Here is a 19286-nt window from a genome sequence, read left to right on the forward strand (position 1 = left end):
TATTGTATATAGTGCATAGTTACAGTCATAGATCCTGTTGTGGATATGGGTTTGACCATGGATGGATTAGGAAGCAGGTATATATATATATGTGTGCAGATGAGTTATATGCCTGAGATGATGTATTGATATATATTGTCCAGGTTCATTATGTGACAGATTATGTGATTGCTGCTCTGACAGGTAGTGTTGTTGTATGTATTGAGATAATCCTGACAGGTCACTATAGAAAAAGTGATCATTTTGTGCATGTATCATGCCAAATTTTTCAAGATTTATTGATGATTGATAGGTAGTAGGGTTCTACGCGGTGGCTGGTGGCCTTATGCCTACCCGCACCCTAGGACCGTCGCGGCGGCCCGTCGGGAACGGGGCGGGGGTCGTGACATATAGCTATAGATACGTAGCATTTGAGGTCTCCAATTTGGAAGCCTCAATACGTTTGGACGCTCATCTGGGCCTTGGACGACTGCCTCGGTCGCCTAAGAGTTGAGCTGGCCCCATTGACGTAGCGTTTTTATTCCGAATACTTCAGCCATTTCTCACCTAATCATGAATGAAAATAAAATAAAATAAAATAAGTACAAAGTTTAGAAGATCCTACCCATGATAGGAAAAAGAGGAGAGATTCTGAAAGCAAACCATATTGGTTTGGATCGACGCTGTAACTAGAACTAAAACCAACACATAAAATGATTCAACAAGTTCCCATTAAAATTTTGCAGTATTTTCAAAATCATTATCTGTCAGCACTCTATTTGTATGTTACTAGTAACTACAAAAAATTATATATATGTAAATACTATAATGCAATACATAATTTACAAGTGGGGCTGTTCCATTCCTTACAACCAAATTATATGCATTGTAACAAAAGTTGCATACATGTGAAATTGCAACAAATGTAATTATATGGTATAGAAGAATCTCCAGACTCGATGTGGATTAGTTTGGCCATTACAAGTAAAGTTGGACAAGATCCAGAGGCGAGATCAGCTGCATCAAGAAGTCAAGTTGTAGGTCAGATTTTCGGAGGTCATACCTTGATCATACAATGTCAGGTGAAACTCGAGAAAAGTCAGATAATTGATCAATAAGTTTGAAGGTTTCAAAATTATTAGTTGATCTTTTGCTATAATTGTTACTCGAAATTGATCAAATATAGATTATTATAAAAAAATTTGACAATTTTTATGGAAATATTAAATAAGAAAGTATAAAAACATATGACTAATAAGAGATGTATATATATATATATATATATATATATATATATATATATCGATAAAAATTTATAATAAAAATATATAAAAAAGATTGACAAATAAGGAATATATAAAATGAAAAAAATGTAAAAATACATGAATAAATAAAAAATATCGATCGATGCGGTCCTTTTTCGAGATATGTAACAAATGATGCCATTTTAGTGGAATACAGATATTTTTCAAATTGAAAACCAAATTGTTATGAAGAGTCAGTCAATTAAAAATTGTGAAATTAAATTTTAATAAATTCAGAAAATTGCCTCTTGATCCCTGCACGAACGTGATTTATTCTTAAATCCATGAACAAGACCAAATAACTTTTGCACTTATATCCTTGAACATATAATTTATTACATGTATACTCTCATTTTAGTTGTATGAAAAGATTGCAGGAGGGTTGTTCGGATTGAATGACGTGCTTTAACCAGATTCAGAGTTGACATAAATGAATTTGGGTCGTTAATGGATTAACCTATCTAGACTTATTTATTAAATAAGTCGAGTTCAGATTTAGACCTTCGACCTGTTTAACCCGTTTTGACTCATTTAGCGATTAGGTTGGATCATAACTAGATTCATTTGGCTCATTTAAAACCTATTTAACTAGTTTAAAATCCGCTAAACTTATTTCTATCCCGTTTAATCCGATTCGCTTAACCTGTTCATCTTGTTTAAATCCACTTAATTCATTTAACCTAGGCTGATCAAACCTCGGGCTGGGCTGAGCTCGGGCCAGGTTTTATAGCAGAAGTTAGACCCAATAGCGATACCTAGGCCCGACCATCGGGCTTAAATTTTTGTCCAAACTTGACCCAATTTTGTAGAGCTAGTCCTAGGCTTGCACACCGAGTGTGATTTTTGTTTTTTTTTTTGGAAGTGGAACTAACAATGGCCCAAGCTATTTTAAGTTCAAAATTCAAATAGAAGATGCTCAATTCTTCTCATAAGATGAGCTTGATAAACCAGCTAAAATAATTTTAAGTAAATTTAGGCCCACAAAGCCAGCCAGCTTATTTGCATCTTTGGACCTATCACTCCCTATGATATTTGTATATATATAATATCTCAGGCTGGGCTGGATCAACTCGAGCTGGTTTTTAAATTTTTTAGGCTTGATCCAATTTTTTTGATCGGGCCTTTTTTTTTTTCTTTTTCTTTTTCTTTTTCTTTTTTTGCCCAATCCCATCGCACGGGCATATTTTTAGTACCCAACCTTACTAAATTTTGGGCTAAGTTGGGCAAGCTCTGGGTACCACCTAGCCCACGATCAACTCTAGTTTAATCTAATTTGATTTATTTAATAAACGGATCAGATCCGATTGGTCAGATTTAGATTTGAATTTTTTCTGTTTAATAAATAATTTGGATTTAGGCTGATGAATTTTTGAGTCGATCCGGATCCGGCCCAACTGGATTCGATATAACAAAACCCTTCTAGGGTTCAGTTACCTCGCCGCCGCCTTCCGCTCTAACTCCGATTCTAGCCGATCGGCCGAGGGCTTCCGTTTCTCCCTGATCGAGCGCTCGATCTCAGTAACCATGGTATCTCTCTATCGATCGATCTCAGTGTCCTCCTCGAAATCAAAGATTCTTTCTTTTCCCCTCTTTTAAAGAACGCAAGATCTCTCGATTAGACCCTAGATTTGGTGTTCTTTTGGTTGTTTTAAAACGACAAGCGTCTTTACTCTCAATTCTTGTTTGATCTGATTGAAATATGGGATTTTGTGGTGCAGTCGCTGGTGGCGAACGAGGATTTCCAGCATATATTGCGTGTCTTGAACACCAACGTGGATGGCAAGCAGAACGTAATGTTTGCCCTCACGTCCATCAAGGGTATCGGCAGGCGTTTCGCCAACATCGTCTGCAAGAAGGCAGACGTTGATATGAACAAAAGGTCGCTTTTTTGCTCCCTTTTTTCGTACTTTTTATTGTTTTTTGGTTTCTTGAAATCAGTTTTATTCTGGTTTAATCTTGCATTGGTTCGTCATCATGGTTTCTTGGTAAAATTTGACGATATATTTTCTTTTCGGGGTTTTTCATAGGTTTGTTTAGATTGATACTTTGTTAGAAAGCTTCCGGCGTTTTTCCGCTGCTAATTTGTATCTAAAAGATTTGATTTTTTTCCCTTTAATTTGGTACTCTCGATTTATTTTAATGCGGCTTGCTGTTTTCGGTGGCGATTTTCATGGCTTGTGGTCGACTGTGGTCTAGGTTATGCTTCTTCTGGAATGCATTTCAGTAGGTTTTTTGTGATGGGATTCTGGTGTGGAATTGTTAGGGCTGGTGAACTTTCTGCTGAGGAACTGGAGAATCTAATGGTCGTCGTGGCGAACCCAAGGCAATTCAAGATCCCAGACTGGTTCTTGAACAGGAAGAAGGACTACAAGGATGGGAGGTATTCTCAGGTGGTCTCCAATGCTCTTGACATGAAGCTGAGAGATGATTTAGAGCGATTGAAAAAGATCAGGTACTGCGTCATATTCTTTTTATTCATTAACTCTTATGCTGCCTCTGATTTTTGTTTTTTTTAATTTATTTGGCCTAGCTTCTGTGTTCAAGAAAAACTTGGTTTGAGCAAGATTTGAAATAAATTTCTTAGACATAAGGAGGGTCAGATTTGGTGGTGGAGAAGTGCAAGGGAAAAGATTGTGGTACCAAGGGAATAGAACGTTATTCTTTGGTTGGAGTAAAAGGCATTGGACAAGGGTGTGGATATGGTTTAGTAATCAGAGAGAAACAAATTGCAAGATGAAAACTTGCACCAAAATTGCAAAACCTAATATTCATTTAATAAGTTCCTTATGTGCAAATTATATACCCACGGACTAGGTTCTATGGAACAAGCTTAGAGGTAAATTGAGGTCAATTTGCAATCAGAATCTAAATTTATACACAGTTCATATTCGGACCTTAAGCAGATTGTGTGGCAGGGTAGCCTTTGGATTCTACTAGATGAACTAAGCCGAGTATTGTGGTCCATGATATTACAGACTGAAAATTACACTTGGCACATCTCATTTTTTCTGGCCTCAAGTTTTGAACATTTTTTTGGGAAGATATATCTAGTTAGAAGGATACAATTTCACATATTATCTAATTTGCGTGTTGTCTCAGATATTGGTCATTAGTTTTTGGTATAAATTAGATTCAAAATATTTTGAATTCTAGGTTCACTCACAATGAATGCATTAGTTAATAGGGCTTCAGTTACCTTTTGGGTTCTTTTAGTAACCTAAGGCCCTTATGGCGAACTATTAGATTTTCCGATGTATATAATAGCAAGAGAAGATTGTTTGTTAACTTTGATAAAGAGCAATACAGAATAATTGAGATGAATTAGTTTTTTGGAGATGAAAGATGAACGCTATAATATTCCTGCTGGCTCATCTATCTAAACTAACTCTCAGCATAAAGAACATGATTGAAGCCTCTTCTCTTCTGTCAAGCTAAAGCATCATGCATATAATTTTATTGTTCGATGTTCATTATACTTATCCAACAACTGTCGCTTAATGGAAGCAAGGGTTAATTAATTCCATAGTTTTCTATAAGGTTAGAATGAATTTGTAGGTCTGGAATTTTGTGGTGACCCATCTTTCTCCCTTGTGTCTGTGTGTTCATGCATTTTTTGTTAGTAACAAATGATTGCTTGGATGGGTTTAAGGTTGAATCACAAGTTTCTACAGGTTTCTTATGATTGGAATGAATTTGCAGATTGCTGGAATATTTTCAGCAGACCTGTAATTCAGGTTGAAATTATCTGCCAAATGGCTTAACAGTATGGAATCTCAGTTCTAGAGAAGAGTCCCTGGATCTAAAGTGAGGTCAAGTTTCCAAGGGTTCTGCTGAAGGTTTCCAGAGAGACTTGCTCAGTAGCATTCTTCCCATTTTATTAAATAATTCTGTCTCTTTTCTTGTGTAACCTTTTTATGATTCTCATTTAAAATAAGGTTCCTATTTTTTGTTTGCACCCTCCATTTTTTTTATATCATTTGACAATGACAGCATGCAATATTATCAAACTATTTGTTATGGTTTGAACCTAGTTTTGGCATAAGCCCTTCCAAGATTAAGATACATCAATCCTGCTGTACAGTCTACTACCTCAGGAGCTGTTCCCTTCATCTTGATGCATTTGAAGCTTCCTACAGGCAGTAATCTGTACAACACTGCTTTTTTTTTTCTCCTTTTTTTTGTTTGGGGGCGGGGGAGTGCTGCGGGCGGTAAGCCTGATGCATCACACTAATGCTCTGTTTTGTTACTAGAATCTAGAACTCATCATCCTAGGTTTGACATCTGAACATTATTAACTCTAGGACACATGATGTTTTGAACATTATTAACTCTAGGACACATGATGTTTTATCCACTGCTGCTTCTCCTAATATCTGCATCACTGCTTGATATCTCGTGATTTCGTATGGTGGTGGTTCTTTTGTATAACTGGTATGGTATATCTTTGTTCAAATAAAAAAAGAAAAAGGAAAAAAGTTGTATTGTTTTTCCCTGTATGATGGTGCAACAGCTATTTACTAGGAATTTATATTTAAAAAGTTTGATGTTTACATATATAAGACATTTGTATCAAAGAAGTCATTTGTCCCGTATTTTCTGATTTTCCTTGAGTGCTAGCTGTATGTAACTTTGATTCGCTGATCAGGAATCACCGTGGCTTGCGACATTACTGGGGTCTTCGTGTTCGGGGGCAGCACACCAAGACAACCGGCCGCAGGGGAAAGACTGTTGGTGTCTCGAAGAAGCGTTAGAGTCATTCTATTTTCTTATTCCAGCGGCAGGACAAATATTTCTTGAATTTAATGCCTGTTGGTTTGAATTCAAGTAGTTAAAGAACATCTATCTCATTTTTATTTTTCGTGCTAGATTGTAGCATGATCAACTTTATGGATGTAGACTTCTTTTGTTATCTTCGAATTGGTGTCCTCAAATTTTCATTGGACATATCTTAGAATTTGTCTCTTATTTTACACTTCTCTATCCTGCGATCATAGTTTCTGAATTTCCATTACGGTCACCAGTTTAAGCAATTGCTATGGATCTTGGAAAGTAGTTAGCATGATTCTTAGCTTTCTGCTTGCTTGATGCATGGGCTAGTTTGGTTTCGATCATAGGGCTTCAAATGATGATCCTTGATTTTTATTTTAAAATACCTCTGTTACGTGCTTATGTTATAAGTTTCAGGGTACAAAGATAGGATCTTTCATGAATAATTGATAGTTTCTGGATATGTTAGCTAATAATACTGTTTGGCAGACTCTTGAGTAGAAGATTCGGTATGTGAGAGTGATATTTTCACATTTATATAACAAGCCTGCATTCAATTGAAAAATGTATATGGAACACTCCTCCTTTCTGAAATAATTTTCTACGTTCTAACAGCCATGTATATTTGTAACACGTACAAATTCATCCTTGGCTTGTGCACCCTGCGAAAATGTATCACTGCAAAAGACGACCTCCCTTTCTCCTCCACATCTCAATTGTACTTCTTAATCCTCCTCTCTTACCGACGCTTACATGCGTAGTATTTGTTACAAGTTCTTTTTGATAAGGACTGAAGCACTAAATGGGAGATGTGAAAGCCATATTCGTTCTTAAGTTTCCACAGGATTTTCTTTTGAGTGAAAAAAAAAAAAAAGCTTGGCTTGCTTCAGCACCACTTGTGGTTGATTTCATCTTATAAATAAATAATTAAGGATAACCAACAATATATCTTGGGGAAGTTGGAGTTGCATTTTTCTTTTCTTCATTGTTTTAGGTTGGGGAAGCTTTGTGCTTGTCTTGCACTGAGGTATATTGAAGATACGAGTCAAAGTAGGTAACAGAAGGGGTAGTGAGGGCAATTAATTTTTTTTAGCAAGCTTCAAAGAGTTAGAGCTAATTTTCAATCTCCAAAATTGACGAAGCAAGCAGAGTCACCGACGAAGATAGACAAATCATGTTCTAAAGGTAAGACAAACCTGTCATGGAGCATGAGGGGAATTCAATAGGCTTAAGGAACTGCATTAATCATTCTAATAATGTGAAATACGTTTTTTTTATACCGGTCACTGATGATCTAGACCATGGACTGGCATGAGCATGTGGTGGCATCAAAGAGAGAAGATCATTTAGGATGGATGTTCCCTTGGATCTAAGAAATGAGTAATGAGAGAGCCCTACCCTTTTTTATTGCTTCAAAACATCCAGTTCTATGTCTTGGCTGCCAATTGGAACATCTTCAAGGAACAAGAATCGTTGGATGATTGATGTGAGAAGGTTATTGTGGCCAAGGAAGGAAAGAAAATAAAAAGGACTGCCGTCCCCCTTCGTAGCATCTTCCTGCTAAGTGATGCAACGTACCACCGAGTAGCTCATGATCATTTTTGGCTTAACGTGCATGGAACAACTGGCTTGTAGACTTTTGGGCACGTAAATGTACGGAAGAGTTCAGTACCGCAGAGAGTACCTTCTGTCAGAAAAGCATCTAATTCTCTTCTGCTAATCTGATTTCCCCTCTTCTTTAATATCTAGTATACTGATGCCTCTCTCCTCACGTACGTAGTAGGACGATGGCAGGCGATAAGTAAGACCTCGTAAGATGGTAGACAGTTGTTCGCTATAAACATCAAATTAAATGAACGTTTACGTGTTACCTTGGTCAAGCAAACAAGTAAGGCTTGCAAAAACAAAGCAAAAAAGTGTTCATTTAATTACTATGACCAATTCTTTGCTCGTACTTGTGGCAGAATATTTTATCGAGACTGAAAGTCTCATTTGAAAAACACTTGATAAAACTAGAATGACAAAATTAGGGCAATACAAAGAGGATTACACGAGTTTAATGAAAGGACGACTTGGGCACCCACACGGAGACGTACGCATGGAGACGAAAAATTTTCTTTTCCAACCTGTGGAGGAGCATTCAAATGCTGTATCCCTTGATCTCGTGACTCGCTATGCATCTATACCAATCTGTGAAATTACAGGCCCGTACAAAATGATTCATCTCTGAGCAAAAGGTACTCACCAGCTCACTTCAATCACTTTTTTATTGAGAAGAGTGAGGACATTTCAAACAATGAGCTTATCCTTTTCTGTAAGAAACTCGCTTCAAATTAATGAGACACTATATCAAAGGCATCCGAGTATCGAGATATTATTTATAGCTTCGGTCCTTGGTGATGCACAGAGCCAGAGCACACACAACACATGGTAGCACAAGAATGAAGCCATAAAGTATACATCAAAGGATTCATTACGATCGCTTGTACAACAACACATTGACAGATCAAACTTCCAGCTGCAAGTTCGCAAGCCGAGCAACTTCCTCCACAACTTAACCAGCATCAAAGATTCCTTCTCAAGCACTCATAGAAGAGCATTTACCCCAAAACAATGTACAGAATCCCATGCAGAACACGTTATTATTATTATTAGCAGGATTAATATATATTCTGCTCCTTTAAATAGCTACATTGACATGTATTGATCCAAATTGTAGTATTGAAATGTAGTGCGAGGGACACAGGCTTAATTAGTGTACTTGCCTCTTGAGTAGAGTGCAGCGAGATTCCAAGGAAGCTGCATTGATAACTAGAGTTGGGTGAGATAAAGGGATCATTAACAATTCTTTTTTTCATGAATGGGATATGGAGGTGTTATAATCAAGTTGGTGGGAGTTTGTGCTTTGCCATAAGAGGGAGTAGCTGGGTGTGGAATTGAGTATATATGTAATGCGTGGAGGAGCATGTGCATTGGTTTAATAGGGAGGTATGCAGGAAGGTGTCGTGAACTTCACACATGACATGCCTAGGGAGTCTAAAATAAAGGTGTAGTACAATAAATAAATAAAGAATACTTAAAACTTCACACAAGTTTTAAGTATTGGTAGCTAGGCTGATGGTAGATAGCAGTAGAGGAGTGTTATTGTTTAATATCTCTCGTACATACTGGAGTGGAGAAACTAGTTTGTTTGTACTGGACTTTGGTGCAAATACAAGCGAACTTCGACCCTTCTCATTGGTTTTTATCTGCCCTTAAGCTTCATTTTTGCAATTTGATTTCAAGGAACTTTTTCCTGGGTTTAGTGGAACCTTGGTGAGTTCTCCAGCACTAATGTTCGTTTTTCGCCTGTAACGTTGAAAGATGTTCCTTTTCTTTTGATAGCAAGGTTCCATAATATTCATATTAGCAGACTGTTCATCCCAGTTCATAAGAAAAGGCGATTCCTTTCGAGTTTCAAGTAGAATAATTTCTAGGCTTGGAAATCGGCAGCAGAAGTGGGCCGAGACAGACTTTGCACAGTTCCGAAGTCCAGGCTTTACCTGGCGTAGGTCCCTCGCTGGTCGCAAAGCCCTGGAAAAAGGTGGCGAGACTATGCGTGATTCTGATAGATGGCAGATTTTATTAGTACTCAAATTGTCATCCACTGATAGCTTTTTCTGGTTCATGAATATCATCCTGACTTATATATATGTATCGGAGAATCCTCATCGGACATACTCCGACAAAAAAACTTGTTCGTCTTTGCTACTTCAGGCCGTAGCTCAGTTGTGGATCAGGATTCCAGACATAGCCACCAATTTCAAACTGTGGCTTCCTAAAATTTGAGTAACTCGCCACCGACCCCTCCAGCATCGATCTCTTCCGCTCATCAGCTGAGTCAAGCGAGACATCAGAGTCATCTCCATTAAGCATAAATTTTTTTTTTCTAATGCGATACATGGGCTCCAGGCTCAAGGCATTTTTGTTAGTTTCTGATAGCATAACTAAAGTTGATAATTGAAATATGCACCAATCTATTATATATATAGATGGACCATTGCTTGCTCCTTTGGAGATCACAAGGGGGTAATTGTGTCACTAGGTTTTTTAACTTCCTCCTGGTTGGTAGGCCCAAACAAGCACCAGGCAAACGTACGTAGAAGGCAAGCTTATAATTCAATCAAGGCTTTCTGAGCAAAGATTATTCAACGAACGTGCTCACGAGTTCTTGTTTGAGGTGTCTTGGACATGAGCCATCCTTTTAAGCACGAACTCGCAAAAATCTAGAGTAGTGCAAGACAAGTCGCAGACATCGCTTTAATGCTTTCCATGTCTTATCTAGCATCTTTCTCGGTTGCTATTAAACAAAAAATATTAGTGGAGAAGCAAAGAGCCTGAAACGCTCGTCTTTACTTAAGCTACCAAAAGTCTCTTTTGTTACTTCCCTCTCTCTCTCTCTCTCTCTCTCTCTCTCTCTTCTTGCTTTAAGTATAAGAACTCAGACTTTGAGGCTCAAAGCCCGGTCCCTTTGTCTCCCACTGAAAAATCAATTCTCTGATGTCTCCTCCATGTTTCCTTGTCTCTTTCATATTTTTAAAGGCTCCCAATTGGGTCGGTCACATGTGCATTGGCTGCATCACTTTCTATATCCTTTGAGATCTATCGTTCGAGTTCACCATGTTGCGTTTGTTGTTGTTCTCAAAATGCCCAAACTTGATATGATTCCCTTCATTTTCATTTGACTAGAGGGGCTATCATAACAAAAGTTGGCAGGTCTACGAGTTGGCAGCCAAATGTTGGAGCTTAGGGAAGTCATGATGATGTCCCAAGATTGTAAGTTGGATGTCCAATATCTAGTCATCGAAAGTAATTAGTATAGTTGGATATCCAATTTCTAATCATCAAAAGTAGTTATCTCATCCTCGAAAGCATTTTGAAATCCAAGCACTCCAATAGTTCTCTTTTAGACCATAGACCATGAACCCTATGCATTTTCTTAGAGAGAGAGAGAGAGAGAGAGAGAGAGACTCTTGTACCATTAATGGAGAGGGATTCTTCTAGGATTTATATCAAAAAGGACTACTGAAATGACCATCAAATAAAAAGAAAGCACCTTTTCTCCTTTTTCACGTCACAACATGAATTCCCATCAAATAAGCTCACTTTGCAGCAACCCTGCCGTTATTTTATGCTGCCAACCATAGCGTGTACTTTTCCAAGATCAATCACATATTTCTGAGGGTAAAGATTTGCACGTTGCTGCTCTAAATAAGGCAATTATTTCAGAAGACAAGTTAACTTTGAGAAAGTGGTCTATACTTATTAAAAACAACTTCCTCGGATCCCCCAATCTGGAGCAAATTATACTATGCACTGCAGCATGCACCGTGCTAATTAGCTCGTCTTCTTTCTAGGCATTGAGATGAACGTATTATGAATGGAGCTCATGCGAAGAACATAAACTGATTAACTAACATATGGTGTATGATATAATTTCTTCTAATTTGAACCGCCGAAGCACCATCTCACTTACCACCAGAGAATCAGGGAGCTCACCACATCATGTAATGCACTCTACCAAAATATTTTGAAATAATGTAAAAATAAAGATTTAAAATTGTGATCTAAGTAATGTTGTAACATTAGCTGCTAGAATGAGTGTAGAGCCCTTGTGATATAATATTATACTAAAAATTATTAATAATGGCTTTAACTTAACCATAATTTTATTTTAACAATCATCACCGTATAACAGAAATAACAATAATTATATGATGGTTTTATTGTCTATCTAACTTTAATATTGATTCCAGACACTATAATGTTGTAGGGCCATCCATCTAATTAAAACATCTCACATTTTATTGATAAATAAGGATTCTTATTTCTTTTCTTATTATTTTAGTTGTTCTCATTAAAAATTAGCTTTTACCTGGTTCTTATTTTGGGGGGCAAAAATTAAGGAAAAGTCGGCTCTTAACACTAAGATGTATCTATCAAATCATCTAAATACTAATTTTTTTATTGATTTACACTCAGAACCATGCCTTTTACATGCATGGTAAATTTTGACTCGTATTAACTGTTATCATTTAAACTCAAACCTATTCTCCCTCAAAAAAACTCCAAATAATATTATCTTTTTATTATTAGGCATATTTTATTTTACTCTTAAATATAAATATTATATAAAATATATTTTACTATTGAATTCATGAGAAAATGTTTCTTTCTATATTACTATAATTAGAGCGGATAGCTGCTGCAGAATATTCGCAAATTGACGGAAAATTATAGTGTCTTTACTATGGTGCCTTTTAGATTACTACCAAACAATGAATAGGGCAGTTAATTTAGTCTCCTTCTATATTACTCAGCACTCGGATTATGACATCTTCTTTTTTTTTTTTTTATGTACGCGTAATACAACAATAAGATCCATCCGATCAATCAAAGAATACGGGTTAAAAAAAAAATCTAATGCTTTCACGTAAAAGTGCAAAATTTTTTTCCTAAATAAATTCTATCAAAATTAAATGTTCAAACAATTACTATTATTCTATTATGATGACGTGACATGTACCAGTTTTGGGGCTACTGGGGATCAGATTCCATCCTCCAAGCCTCTGTCAAGAGAGAGCATTAAGACAACGCCCACGTGAGCCCTACGACCAGCTAATAATAGCAATAATTGCGTTGCCTTAACGACGCATTGTAAGCAGATAAAAAAAAAAGAGAGACCCCCTCGAGGGGGTGATGCCGTGGACCCCACCAACCGGGATCGACCACGTGGCCGCTCGTGAAACGCGCGTTGCCACCCCCCACTTCTCGCTCTAGTTTAATCCAAATGCGTGACAGTGGAGCCCGTGGAAAGTGGAAGGTGACGGGACTCCGGGGAACAACCACATCTTATTATATATTTATCTCAATCATGATGCATTGATGCTACCGCCCACCACCCTTAATAATAATACTACTACTGTTGCTACCCCAAGGGGTAGTCTAATTCAATTCTCATAAATAATGTTTTTGAATGTTATATATGGTAGAGATATCTTAAGTAGAGTATTCCAATCCTGATTTCTCCTAATTTGCAAAAATGGGTGCCACTACCAAATCTACATGATGTTGTTATTTTTTTTGTCACAACTAAACATAATCAAAGTAAGATTGAGCAGCCTCGCAATTCTGTTTACCATCCAAATACTGTGTTGGTATGATGCAAAATGATTTATTGATCTTTTATAAATCATCCTAATCCTCTCTCACCATATTAGATAAGGTGCCACCACCAAATCTACATGATGCTATTGTTTTTTGTCACAACTAAACATAATCAAAGTATGATTGAACAGCCTCACAATTCTATTTACCATCCAAATACAGTGTTGGTGTTATGTGAAATGATTCATCGATCTTTTATGAATCATCCTAATCCTCTCTCACCATATAAAATTTAACAGCTTCGCAATTCTATTTACCATCCGAATGTGATGCGAAATGATTCATCGCTCTTGTGTGAATCACCCCAATCCTCTCTCACCATATTAGATGAGGAACAGAATTTGAAGATGGTAGCATTGCACAACGTTACTTTGATAAAGATAAAAAGAGTTGATTTCCACTATTATATTCTGCGGTAGATTTATTTAAAAATGACATAATATCTATTATAATAAATAACAACAAAACCATTGGGCTAACCTGCTATTGCACCTATCAGTGGGCAGCCGAGACGGCTCGCCACCCCCCGACGAGAGAAGCGGAGACGTCCCGATGCACGTGGGCACTCAGCCCCCCACGGCGCGGTACCTGCCCCCACGAGCCTCCACACGTGCATGAACATGCGTGCCCATCTGCTATACACGTGTGGAGCTTGAGCTCCATGCAAAGCTGGTAGGGGTGCGTACTAGGCTTCGCACAATGCGATTTCCTGAGTTATTGAACCGACCCACCTCCCGGACGTGGGTCCCACCTATCAAGGGTAGCTGGCATGGGCTATCGAATGGGCCCCATCTTCTGTCATATTATCGGCGACTGATTTGGTTGTCCGGCCTACCTATTGCACTTTCCGAGCCATCCAGAAATGTCAACAGTGCGGCAGATTGAATGGCATCTTATGCTGCCCATCAATTCAGAAGTTTTATATGAGAGAACCATACTTTCTATTTTAGCTCCATTGCAGTGCATTTTATTGTCGGGCTCTTTAGACTGTATTCACACTCGTTATGTATGAGTCGCCGATGTACATAGAAAAAAAATCAATTATTGAAACTCGAAGAAAACTATATAACAAGTTCCAATAATGTACAACATGATGCTAAGCTTTTAGAGCATCTACAGGCATATCTAACGTAGGATCAAGGTTGCATGTTTCAGACAAGAGAAAGATTCATCTTCTTTCTTTAATTTACGCAAATCATAGAACTCAAAGCACTACAAACTCCTTCTTTCCTCCATTTGTATAAGAAAGATGAATCCTTTTTGGCGAAAGAGACACCCTGACTCTCGAACATATACATTTAGATCAATTTTTGTCGTGCTGGGTGCTTGTAAGCCTTGTGCGAGACATGCATCACTAGCAGCACGTTCATGCGCAAGCGTGCATTATATTGCACTGTTGGAGTTAGCCTGTCATGACAGAGATATATGGCAAGACCTTCTTCAAAGCAATTAATACAGTCAATTAAATGTCCCTGACCTACCTCATTCCATGAACTCGTTGAAGATATGTCTCCGGAAACTAGCTGGCCTGAAGTGAAAGATATGGCCATATATGGGAGCTTATATGCTCCACACAATCTGAAAGATAACAGATGACAAAGATAGCATTTCATACATACGTAAGGTTATTTACCCAGGTTTTGACTGATTATTCCTACCTGGATAGCTTGTCATAATTACATGAATGCAAATCGTACATACTGGCAGCTGGCCAGTCATTTACCTAGAGCAAGGTGAGATCCTCCATCGCCATCCATGAATGGGTACATACCCGTGATCAAATTGTAGAGTGATTTCATAATATCCAAATTTCAACTTCTCAATAGTCCTTAAATTTCTTTTCATCGATCCTTTGTCTCCTCTTCTCAACCAGAAGTAGTATTACCAATTATATAACAGTTCGACTGTATTAACTCATCTTGCATTTAATCTTTGGGTAGTATACCCGAACACCAAATAACCAACTGCTAATATATGCAAGTTAACAATCTATCCTTGTTCTTCCTGGATGAATGATAGATATATATATGTACTGACAATATATAAAAGACAATGTTATTCACGACGTTCTTGTCCATTGTTAGAAAAGAAAAGAAAAGAAAAGAAAAGTTTCAGAAATGATTAAAGAAAAAAAGCAAGCAATTATTACTTCAGTCAACAAGCTGCAGAATAATTTAGCTGAATGTTTGAAAGCACGTACACAGTTCTTCCAATAATTTATTTTTTTTTCAATTTTTGTGCAGCACCACAAACATGCGGAATACAATACATGAAGTACTCGAAAAGGACTGAAATATACATTGCTTCCATTAGAAAAAGGCAAAGATCCAAGATTGCCTGGAAACAGTATTTTACGTGAAGAAGACGCTGAAGGGAAGGCCGGGGAAAACCCCCTGCTGTCATGAGGCCCATGTTGCCTCCCCCACTGGGAACTCCGAAAGCTATGGATGGGTGTATGCTGACCTTACCGTGAGTAGATTAATGTAGTCATCTTTCTGCATCTTGTGCTCACGTTCAAATTGAAAAGTAGAAAAGAACAATCATATATACATTAGTATCAAGAGTACTATAAAAAGTAACTAGTAGCTTATCAAGATGAGTTCCTGGTTCATTCAACTTGCTCTTGTTTGAGGCTTACAAATACTTGACTCTTTCGTTCATCGAACATTTTCTTAGGTTATCTAAAGCCAAAACACGAATGCCTAACAATGATTCTTTGACCATTCGGGGAGGTTAAAACTTACTACTTGTAATGGTGTTATCAATTAGTTCAACTTGTAGAAAGAAGAGCTAACCCCGATTGTTATTTGCCGATGCTAGGAAGAAGTGTCGGTAAGTTGTCTACAATGCCAAAATTTACGATGCAGACGTCGTAGGTTGGAGACAGAGATAAAGAAGATGAGGCAGAGCTAACAAATAGAGATACAATTTCTGAGGGTTCATATTGACCAGTTTAAATCGTTATTCCAGAAGTTTGTTCCTCCTCAAGTAAATAACTATATCTATTTAAATATTTTACATAATTATTATATATATTTTTGTATGAGCTTAATAAATTATAATATCTTATAATTTTTGTATTTTTAACTTCTAAAGTTTCTATCTTTTTTTATAGATTTATAATACTTCCAGCAATGGACCACTGATAGCCCTTAGACTTTTTTTTAGGAGTTTTATATGTTTATATTTTTAAATTTTTTGAAACACATCAAGTTGCAATAGACATTCAATCATATTTGACAGCGTAAATGTAATCATATAAATATTTGCTATTTTGATATATGATACACGTGTTATTATATGACTTCTGATATATATATGTGTTTGGTATATATATATATATATATATATATGTATATATATATATATATATATATATATATATATATATGTATATATATGTATATATATATATATGTATGTATGTATGTATGTATACAGATTTTTTTAATTTTTTAAAATAAATTTTAAAAAATAGTTTATACTTACAATGTTACAAAGCATTGCCAAGTTAACGATACTTTAAAGTGTCATTACAAGATACACAAACGATGCAAATAAGCATCATCAATTGATAATTAGTGATGCTAATTTGCATTGTTAATTAGCAACGCAAATAATTGTTGTTAATTAGAGACGCTTTAGTGCTGGTGCTCTTCGTCGATTAACGACGCATAAAAACGTCGTTTTTCTCAGCTCATGATGCGAACTAAAAGCGTCATAAAATTATTTTCTCATGGTCATACTGCTGATGCTTTTGCAATGCTTTAGAAAATACCAGAGTTCGGTCACGCAGCACTTTTTTGTATCGACTGATGATTTAAAAAATATCAGCAATGCCAGAAGTTCTTGTAGTGTTACCATCCTATAGAATGGAATAGCGTATCAACTGTCTATAAATTTAAACCAGCAAGCTAATACTTTTTAAGTATTTTATTTAATTTTTCTCGATGTTTATAGACGTATTTTTCCAGCTCATGCTGTAACAACCCAGGACCTCACCCAAAATGACTAGCTGGAAGGTATTATTTGGGTTCCTTGATCCTGTATAAGTACCCAAGATCTACCCAGCGAATAATCGATGTGGGACTAAACACACGCCCGCACGGGTCCTCACACATGCCATCATGCCTTTCGATCCGTTCTAGTATGAATGATTTTAAGCTTCTCAACTGAAAAAGAAGGGGAGGAGCCAAGCATAATAAGGAGCTCATCATGGTTACGTAGATTTGCATCATTATAATGTCTTGAGAGAAACACATGCGAGCAAAATCCTTGAAGGGGATCTGACGGAATCTCTATATTCTATGGTCTAAAGAAGCACTCTATGGCTTTCCCCATGGCTTCTTTTGTTCATGCTGCACATCAACACATAATACCATCACCCAATGTATTATTGTTAGCCATCCAGTGGGGGCTCAATAAATTGTCCCAAAATGGCCTATATGTCCCCTTTCTCACATGGATAATGGAGGGCTCAGAGCACCAACAGGCTTCTCAGGGTCCACAACATTATGGCACTATTTTGAAATAGCAGATCTTTAGCTACTCATTATTCAGTGGCCTCCCATGGTGCCATCTTTTTATACAACTATTCCCAAAGATGTCTCAAGAAAGTAGAAACTGTTTCAATTGCAAGCCACCTACTTTCCTAAAAGCCCTCAATTATAGAGCTATAGTCATCATAAGCATCAAGATTTCTATCTGCAAGACCAGCTTCTGCAATGCTCTTGTTACCACCTCTAATTGGTATTTCATTTTCTTCACAGCATTTTTCTCCTCAAAGAAATCAAAAATTTGGGGGCTGCTACGCGGGGGTAGGCTTGTCCCTTCCTCCCTCCTACCCCTTTTTTTAAGCAAAAAAAAAAAAAAAAAAAAGAAATCAAAAATTTCTCTCTCAAAAATTTACTCTCCAACTTTTATGGAGATAAGTTTATTTTTGACCAACAAAAGAAATTTTAGCCCATTCTTTGCCAAGGACTTCACTGAAGTAACCCATATCCATCTTGGAGAGCAAATCTGGAGGGGTTATTTTAACTGCTCTTATGCAATGAAATACAGAGATCCATCTCTGTTTTGGAATCCATGTCACTTTTTTGGTGCACAAAAACCCCACTTTACTGCTTAATATCCGCATGCATGCAGCTGCAGCATGAAAGGCAAGTGGTGATTAAACAACTCCAGAGGCACTTACTTTAAAGCGATCCACCCATTCTAATATTATGACAAATCTCCTTGAATGCATCTCCATTCTTTGCATAATGAACTGCAGATTTGCTTAGATTTTTTAACATTAGTTAAATATTCAAGATGCCAGGAAGTTCTAAACAGCACACAACCATGCACGAGAAGATGGAGTAGAGCTTGCTCTAATTAGAAAACCGTGTATAATAAGCTTTGGAATCACGCTACATGTAAGAAATTGCGTAAGATGACAAAAGTAATGAGAGAACATTTGACCCGTTAAAAGGCTGAATAAAGATGAGCCAGCCATGAGTGGGAGCAGATTAGCTGTTCTGCATCAAATGGAAAAGCAGTGCATAAGTTCTAAGCTTTGCATCCCCACCTGCTGGCCAAGATGATGCCCTCCCTTTGTGGACCATGGCAGTCTTGCTGCTGGTTTCCCTACAGAGTTCTGAAACATATCCTCCTTGATGCTTTCTGGGATTTGGATTGAAGTAGTTGGAGTTTAGACAAAGCTAGGAGCTTGTTCTCTGATGGAAAGGAAACATACGGGAAAGAGTAGTCAAATGGCAAGAGGAGCGCTTCATATAGAAGGATGTTTAGCAGAGCACTCGTAAATGAGTTAAAGCTTCTAAGCAATTTTGTAGCACAAACACTCGGTATAAATTCGAATTGAGTTTATAAGAATTAATTATAGCTTTCTTAACGAGAATGGAAGAAGCATACATATCTTAAGCATCCGATCGATCTACATTAAGAGGTATGCTTCGAACCACAAACACAAGGAGGATTTCAGAAATTTGGTCATGGAAGAGCATTCAATTATTTCTAAACATGGAATTGGAA

At 37.2% G+C, this 19286-nt stretch overlaps 1 protein-coding gene across 1 annotated transcript; it reads left to right on the forward strand.

Annotated features, from left to right (window-relative positions):
• The first annotated feature begins 2660 nt into the window (after positions 1 to 2660).
• LOC103696969 (small ribosomal subunit protein uS13z/uS13y/uS13x-like) lies at positions 2661 to 6253 on the forward strand. The gene is made up of 4 exons (XM_008778712.3): positions 2661 to 2810; positions 3002 to 3162; positions 3547 to 3735; positions 5929 to 6253. Exons 1-4 carry the CDS (start codon positions 2808 to 2810, stop codon positions 6032 to 6034), a joined length of 459 nt encoding a protein of 152 aa, XP_008776934.1. The 5' UTR covers positions 2661 to 2807; the 3' UTR covers positions 6035 to 6253.
• The last annotated feature ends 13033 nt before the right edge of the window (positions 6254 to 19286 follow it).

Source organism: Phoenix dactylifera, chromosome 1 (genome assembly GCF_051530095.1).
Source record: "Phoenix dactylifera cultivar Ajwa chromosome 1, Ajwa_hap1_PhDact_Kaust_v1.1, whole genome shotgun sequence".
Taxonomy (NCBI): Eukaryota; Viridiplantae; Streptophyta; class Magnoliopsida; order Arecales; family Arecaceae; genus Phoenix; species Phoenix dactylifera.

Bases quoted from the DNA above. Each gene is read 5' to 3' on its own strand.
- LOC103696969 (XM_008778712.3), top strand. The intron at 3,163-3,546 runs GTCGCTTTTTTG...TGGAATTGTTAG, and splicing joins GACGTTGATATGAACAAAAG to GGCTGGTGAACTTTCTGCTG. The intron at 3,736-5,928 runs GTACTGCGTCAT...TTCGCTGATCAG, and splicing joins GAGCGATTGAAAAAGATCAG to GAATCACCGTGGCTTGCGAC.